Below are 8,960 nucleotides of genomic sequence, written 5' to 3'. Positions count from 1 at the left end.
CATCCATTCTCGCCACGTGACCATTCCAGCGCAATCGTCTCTCTTGCACACCAGCTATGGAATATTGTATCTTGTCGGAAGAGATCCTGAAATGGCTAGGATCCTTGGATGTTCAATCTCTAAAGAGCACCTTCGAATGTGAGAACAAAAAAAAAAAAAATGAGAGGAAATAGAAACCTCATTGCCATACTCTACTGCAGTGGTTCTCAACCATTGATTACTATTTCACTCTGGTGAACCCCCATAGCCATTTGATATTTGAAAACTAATTTTATAGATATTACTTTGAAAATTCCTAATTTTGTTTTTCACATGTTAACTTTTATAGGTTGAACTATATTTTATCTTTTATTGTTTCACTCATTAGACTGTGGCCATTCTTAAGCACTACCATTAAGGGTTTTAGTTGAATGAATGCATCCCAGGACTTTTTTTAAAGCCTGGTTCCTATCCTATTGGTCTCTTTTACTGAACTGCCAAGTTATGGGGAGGTAAATACACCAACACTGGTTGATAAGTGGTGTTTGGGGACAAACACAGACGCACAGACACACACACATATATATGACAAGCTCCTTTCAGTTTTCCGTCTACCACATCCATTCACAAGGTTTTGGTTGACCTGTAGCTATAGTAGAAGACAGTAGCCCAAGGTGGCATGCTGTGGGACTGAATCCAGACCCATGTGGTTGGGAAGCAAGCTTCTTACTGCAATGCTACACCTGTGTCTATGTAAAACTTTAGAGAAAGAAATCTAGCTATTTCTTGCAATAAATACATCCAAGGTAACATTTTTTCATGGACTCTTTATATACTACTGAGGGTCCTTAATTTACTATTTTGCTTGCAGGACCCCATCCCTCAAAAAAGTAATCTTCTACTCTACTGTTACCTCTAATATTACAATTAATTTCTTACCTCTATTTGTGCTTTCTTCTTTTTCTTTTCAGTTGCAGCAAAAGTATATCCAAGCGAACAAGGAACTGCAGTTACAGGTGCAGCATTATCAAACGATATTTGAGACTATGTCGCGTGAGAACGCCATATTGCAAGACGAACTTCGGAAACGAGGCATCAGTTTCCCTCTGGTCAGCCACCCCTCTCCATTGCATCACTCCCCTTTGCCCCTAATTCTGTCCAGCCCATCATCGAAGTCATCTGCGTCACCCGAGAACCTGAGCCCCCAGAGCAGAGCTGCTGTCGCTGCTGCAGCCAGCACCCACGAACGCATCAAAATGCTATACCAGAGTCGCAGCAAGCCTGCATTACAAGAAGACTGATACACTGTGCTTACGCAAGTCCATAACACAAAGGTTTTCTTCCCTACACACTACAGAATCTTCTTCCCTTTTTCTCTCTCTATTTATTTATTTATATATATATATATGTATATATATCTATGTGTATATATCTATATATATGTATACATGTATATATATATATCTGTATGTGTGTATATACACGTGTGTGTCTATGTATATATATATATATATATATATATATAGACATACACATAAACACACAACCATACATTCACACATAGTCATACATAAACACACAACCATACATACACACATAGTCATACATAAGCACACAAGCATACACATCTTCCACCTGCCTGCTTCCTCCTCGTCTCTAACTTTCTGACATTTTCTACACTTTATCATGCACTCATATCAAATTTACACACGTACACACATATATGCATGCATGGTCACACTTATATATATATATATATATATATATATATATATATATATATATATATATATATATATATATATATAAATTGATATAAAACACGTGTGCATATATCTATTCACACACACATACAAACATATACATACACACATATACACATGCTATTTCTCTACTACCTCTGCACATTTCCTCTGTTCAGCTCCTCTACTTTCTCCATTTCTCCTCCTCCTCCTTCTTCTGCTGCTGCTGCTGCAAACATTTTGTTTTGTTGTTGTTGTTGTTCTTCCATCAATTATGAGATTATAGGGCGTCAGGGTGTATATAGAAATAAAGCTATGCACCCAGCTAGAGCGTGTTGAGTGTTTTCACATAGCTTCTTTTGGATGCAGACACACACACACACATCCTTACACATCTATTCACATGCATATATGCATACATATCGATGCACTTAGTGCATACAATGCATGCACACAGATAAAACATAGACAAATATCATAGACACTTACATACAACTACACAATCATACAGACACACAGAATATATTTTCCTTTGCAATGAAGTGTTGTATGTGGCGGTGTTGGCAAAGATGATACTGGTAATGGTGATGATATCGATGGCCATGAGGATGGTGATGGTGATGATGATGATGGTATACAACGTCCTCCTGAATAATTGCTGTATAATAAGAGGCACAAAAGCAGGTGTTTGGGTGGGTGTGGTAGGTAAATGGTTAACATTGTCACTGGTAGTAGAGTTCCATGATGGTGATGATGATGATGATGACAAATGTTGAGTGTGAAATGGTGATGATTTATTTTACATTGTTTTTACAGTATACAGAAGAATGTTTCTTTCTTACTGTTACAATTCATTCATTTCAAATATTATTGTTGTTGTTGTTGTAGTATTTAGTTCATGTCCTGCTGAGGTTAACTTTGCTTTTCATCCCAACAGTGTTGATAAAGTTAGAGTACCTGTCAAATACTGGGGTTCACTGTAATCGACCGCCCTCTATTCTCTTTAAAAATTGCTGGCCTTGTGTCAAAATTCTGCTTATAGTAGAAAGGATTATTATTATTATTAAGGTGGCGAGCCAGTAGAATCAGTAGACTGCTATTAGCCATTTGAACTCGTAAACATGAATGCAACCTGTTGTGATAAAGGCTGAATAAAGCAAGTAGAGTTTATGTCTGGGTATAGCTGTATTCTGGTTTGAACCTACAATCCTGGGTCCATCATGTTAACCTTTTCACAATTGCTTCTTCTTTTGGAAAGGTAGAAACATCATAACTATTCATTATCCTGTGGCAAAGAAGACTCCCTAACCTTAATATCAATTCTTCAGTTCCTTAGGTATTAAATTATTAAATATATAGGTCTTTCTCTTTACTGATCCTTCAATCCTGAAACATTAAAGAAGCCACCCCCATCTTTTCATTTAAAACTTCAAGAATAAATATCAAAGCAAAGCTAATGAAAGGAGTATCTACATTTGTTGCTTGATCTGCCTGCAAATCCTCTGAAACTGTCTGACAAAAGAGGATGGTCATTGGTTAGACTGTCTTTTATAGGTTATTTGAGCAAGGCTGACCTTGGTTTAAACAGCATCAACGCCAACACTGGTGTGTTTTAAATGACAATATCATTCTGTTAAAAAGGAATTTTTTTTAACATTCCCATGTTGGAGTTTGATGTGACATTTCTGTCAAAGAAATCAACAGCTGTCACAGATTCTTTGTTTTTGCTCACCAAATGTTTACTGAAGGTAAAAGTATAATGATGTGTTGTTCAAGGATTTTGGCTGTTCTTTTAATGAAAACATCTACATAAGTGAAATGAAGCTTTGTTTAAATAGCAAATGGTGTTGAGTAGTAAATTTGTCAGCTTCCATTAAAGCTAATATAATTACTGTCACATGGAAGCACATGTAGTATGATCTTGCCATGGTTGGCATCAGAATGCTTTCGTATTAAATGACTGAAAATATTGTACAAACATGTGGCCAGTATTTGCATTAGCTCCTAATATTTGCAATGATGATGATGATTATAATGAGGATGTCTTTGATTGAAAAATTCCAGCAATCTTTTCTGGCCTTCATAATCATCTCATTAATTGCTTCAGGCAAAAATCTTCAACAGAATCTGTATTAGAGAATTCTTCATTCTCTGATTTATTAGTATTGACTGATTTTAATTTACCAATAATAAAACGCTATCTTCATTCAATTAGCAATGAATGTAAACTCAAAGATAGATAACAAAAATATACATGAAATGAATTGAAAATTCATCGAATGAATTTTAGTGGATCATACAAAACCAGCTTGATGAAAATCTATTTGTAATGAAACCTTCAGGAAACATTTAGATATTTAAATTTACCTTTGTTAAACATCTCTCTTTTTTTTTCTCTCTCTCTCTCTTTCTGACACCCACGCACACACAGTGTTATACTTTTACAAGGAGGATAATAATGTCTTTTAAGTTGTGGCATCCTGGCTTTCGTCAGGCTGTGAGACACAGTCCAACAAAAACTAGCTGGCCAAAACTTAGAAGTCACTATCACCCCTCTTGTAAAAGCATAAACTTGTACTTTGCAAAAAGTATTGAGTAATCCTTCAGTTTAATGTTAAATTGTTCTTATAATAACTTGACATAAAAACAAAATTTATAATGTACATCTGTCCGTGTATGACTGTAGTATGTATAATAGCATTTATAACACATACAAACACGTGTGCATGTATATGTGTGAGTGAGTAGATATTTCAAAGTTGAAGGTTTCAAATTTACATCATTACTGTTGAGACATTTAAAGACTTGGAGTAGTAAACATGTAAAACTTAAGATGGTAAGGCCTTTCTTTGTATGTAAAAGTAAAATTTACATGCACACCTCCTGCTCTGCTGTGTGTGTGCGTATGTGTGTGAATATGCATACTTATATACAGCTGGGATGTACTTTACTGTTAAAACTTATAAGACCACTATTCAATGAAGTACTTAATACACATTGAGATGTAGAGTTTAGCTATATCCATATGAATATTTATCCAACAACAGGGTGGAATCAGTTATATATATATATATATAAGTGTATGTATATATGTGTGTGTGTGACATTTGGTGTTTTCTTTAAAACCTTTGGTTGTCCTTTTGCTGTTAAAACTGGCACCTCATATTAGAATTATTGACAGTTCTAGTAATTTCTTTATATCCTTTTTTTTTTCTCAAATTTTTGAAATAACTTTGTTCAGTTTGTTCTTTTAAGTTTTCCTCCTCCTCCTCTTATTATTTTTAGTAGTATTCGTAGTTTTTGGTGCATTAAACAAAATGCTTCGGACTGTATATTTATGTGCTACTCTTACATCCAAGTTCAAATCTTACCTAGGTCAACTTTGACTTTCAATCTACCCAGGGGTTGATAAAATGAATGCTAGTTATGTACTAGAGTCATTTAAATCAACTGTTGTTATTTATTCAAATTCATTTGAATTAGTCATGCATCATCTTCTAACTTTGAGATTTCATTGATGTGATTGTTTATTTTTAGAATTATATTGTGAGAGGCCAGATTTGACCAGTTTTAACATAAAAGTGGTAGAATATTTTGGCTGGATATGGTCAGTTTAAATGCTAAAAAAACAATTGTTTGTTATGGCTAAAGTTTGACTTCAGCTCTCTGAAAATGAATGATTCGGGTATGAAGTGGTGCTGGTGCAGCACTATATGCACAAGGATCATTGTTATTCTTTTTTAGTTAGTGACTAGTCTTCAAATGCTGTCACTTGCACTTGTATACAGCTATAGTATAATAATGTGTTTAAATATCACCTGAACATTGACCTTGTCTATTCCAAAACAATAAATTCAGTTGTCCTTAAGGAGAATTTCTTACAGGTTACCACAGTTTTTTTCTCTCTCTCTAGGTTTAGACAGTTTAATCTATGCACAATAACTGCAGGGAAAATAGCAAAATAATGAGACGGAAATATTGAGTTTCAATTAGTTCATTTAAAAATGTCAATAATAACAATAATAATAATAATGATAATAATAATTTCTTTGATTGGCTGCCAAATATAACAACAGCAGCAACAACAATATTTATAATAATCGTTTCTGATTTAGGCACAAAGTCAACAATCTTGGTAGAGATAACTTGGGGTTAGCGAATGCCATTGACCCCAGTACTTTTTAAGAATTCATGACAGATTTATCTCCCTTATGTAGTTTACTTGCCCATTTGCTATTCTAGAAGTGGTACAAATGTATAATCATTCATATGGATGAACCATCTTTATGATATTTTGATAAACTTGTGAGAAGAGGAGTTGCTTAATGAATTCTGTAATTAATTAATTTACATATGCTACAATTAATTCTCACTTGATATCCTAATTTATAACATTTTTTGAAAAGAACTATATCTTTATGTATACATACACACATGTATACATTGATTAGAGGAAGTCACTTTCATTAAGTTAGTTATCAACAGGTAATTAATTATTGTCATGGGAGATAAACTATATATATATATATTTCTGACATGGAAACTAGATTTGATGTTCTTGATAACTTACTAGAGGATATTTTAAAGCAAAATGGAGTGGGAATTATAACTTGCTAGCAGTGCTTGACAGAAAGATAAAAATATAAAGAAAAAAAAAAGGGAATATATATAGAAAATTCCTACATAATTACTCTTTAGCATTTAAACCAACCATATCCAGCCCAAATATTCTACCTGCTTTCTTTTGAAACTGGCCCGATCCAGCTTCCCACATCTACCCTACAATGCCATTCTAAAGTAAACAATCACAAATTAAAATCTGAGTTTGAGATATTGCAGGATTAACACAAAACATGAATACATTTAACAGAGTAATCTGAATGAAATATACAAATTAAAAGGGCATCAGGAGTCAAGTGGTTAAAAACACAACAACAACAACTATAAAATAGATTTAATACTTATATATAGATACAAACCCAAGATTTTGATAAAATGTGTTTAGCTTTTATTGAGTTTATCTTAGAATGTTATTGGTGCCCAATTCATTGAGTCCAATGGAATGGAAGTTGATTGTTGGGAGAGGAGGTGTAGATACATATTTAAGATTATTTTGCTGTACCAACCAATTACATCTAAAACACTGAAGAGTCAACAACATCATTATTGATTTTAAAGCAGTGATCTGGCCGAATCATTAGCATGCTGGGCAAAATGCTTAGTAGCATTTCATCCATCTTTACGTTCTGAGTTCAAATTCCACTGAGGTTGACTTTGTCTGTTATCATTTCGGGGTTGATAAAGTAAGTACCCGTTGAACACTAGAGTCGATGTAATTGACTTAACTCCTTCCTTGAAATTGCTGGCCTTGTGCCAAAATTGGAAAAACCAATGTTATTGATTTTAATGTGAGCAAAGCTAATAAATGTTTTTTTTTTTGTTATATGCAACAAAACAGGTACAAGTGATACACTAAACTTCCATTTTTTTTTGTAAGCATCATTATATCATCATCATCATCATCATCATAAGTCATCACTCCATTGCCATCATCATCATCGTCATTATTGTTACACCCTTATTAGCATTGTCATAACAATAGCTGTCAGATATAGCATGGGGGTTAGTAACTTATTGACTTATGTTTCTAATATATTTAGAAATGGAAAAATATTAAAATAACACGAACCATTCTTAAATCTTGATTCCTCATCCTTTAGGAAGGATGAGAAGTACTGATAAGTCTCTCACACGTGTGAGTGTGAATGATATAGAATATATGATGCACACATTCTCGCATAGATACAAGCAATGCATAAGTGTGTATAGCTGTACCTATCTATCTATCTATCTATCTATAAGTGATGTATGAACAGGAAGGAATAAACCTATGTTAATTAAGAGAGGTCACTTAATAACAGATCATTAAGCTTTAATATGTTATTACATTGGAATAAATCCAAGTAGGACTCACTCATGTATATACATAACTGGCTAAAACAATTTTTAAGAGCAGCATATTTAACATAGAAGTAGAAAAGCATAAATTCTGCTCAACAGCTGTTTCATTATGATAAACACAACCAAACGTCTAATTACATAATCATGATTCATATATTAAATTTTGAAGTCTGTGTTTACCCAAATCACCAGGAATGTTGTGTTCAAACCCATTACTCAGTGACACTATAACTGCAATGGTTTACTTATTAGTGTAACTTAACATTTCTGATGGTTTGGGTAAGCCCAGTTTTTAAAATTTAATTTAACTTAATTATGTATTGCAATGATGTCTATTTATTGGTGTTTATCTTAAACTGCTCTTGAACACAAAGTTGGAATTATACACAAAATTTATGCTACATATATATTTATATGTCACAGACAGATTCATATTAAAACATATATACTAACAAACAAGGACAGATGTATGTGTGTGTGTGTGTATATATATATATGCATATATGGAAGACAAAAAATAAAACTAACACAATCACTGATATATGTTACAAATATACACCCCTGATGTACCCTTCTGTACTGTTAAGTGACTTGGATTGACCTGCTTTCCCTCCCCAACTACACCTTGTGTGCTGTTATGTACCATTGAAACACCCTGATCCAGAGTACACTGCTTACATGCTCTCCCTAATATTTCATCAAACTACTGATGAGAGTAAAAGAACCTGATGCAAGAAGGAGGTTGTTTGTATTGTTGTTGTTCTTGTTTGTTCCTCTCCTCCTTTTCCTCCACCATCACCAACCTCCTCCTCCCTGTTGAATTTTCATGTTTATTTTTTATTTATTTTTTAGTTATTGTAAATAAATCCTTTCCAATCTCTTTAACTATGTTTGTCTGAAAAATCAATATTTATGCATTCAATCTCTCACATACACATTCACACACAAATACACATGCATGAGTTTACAAACAAAGAAAAAAAAAAACGCACTCAATACAGAAATACAATGTAATGGTTTGCTGTGTAGTTGAGACCATTTTGTTTTGTACTCAGATCTATTTCACTGTCTGTGGTTGATCATGTAAACAACTTATTCTGAACAATAAGTTTCCATATTTGTAACTGACATCATTTGTGCAGCCAGCCATTTAAATAGGAAAAAGTAAAAGCAATATATCTATGAAAAATCATACATCTATAAAAATTCCTTCACAACAATAAACATAAGATTGTGTATGTATGTCTTCTCGTGTCACCCAGCACTGGCCACGACTAC

The 8,960-nt window shown here is 33.5% G+C and overlaps 1 protein-coding gene across 2 annotated transcripts in view; it reads left to right on the top strand.

Moving 5' to 3' along the window:
- The window catches only part of LOC106881090 (ski oncogene), a 107,125-nt gene extending 98,558 nt beyond the window's left edge, over positions 1–8,567 (top strand). For both annotated transcript variants that reach the window (XM_052974090.1, XM_052974089.1), the window contains exon 8: positions 951–8,567. In XM_052974090.1, the coding sequence (XP_052830050.1) occupies positions 951–1,280 (330 nt within the window). In that variant the 3' untranslated portion in view covers positions 1,281–8,567. The remainder of the gene's footprint in view (positions 1–950) is intronic.
- The last annotated feature ends 393 nt before the right edge of the window (positions 8,568–8,960 follow it).

The sequence above is a fragment of the Octopus bimaculoides genome, chromosome 17, assembly GCF_001194135.2.
Source record: "Octopus bimaculoides isolate UCB-OBI-ISO-001 chromosome 17, ASM119413v2, whole genome shotgun sequence".
NCBI classification, from domain to species: Eukaryota; Metazoa; Mollusca; class Cephalopoda; order Octopoda; family Octopodidae; genus Octopus; species Octopus bimaculoides.
The sequence above is the reverse complement of the archived record's forward strand: the minus strand, read 5'-3'. Positions and strand labels throughout refer to the sequence as shown.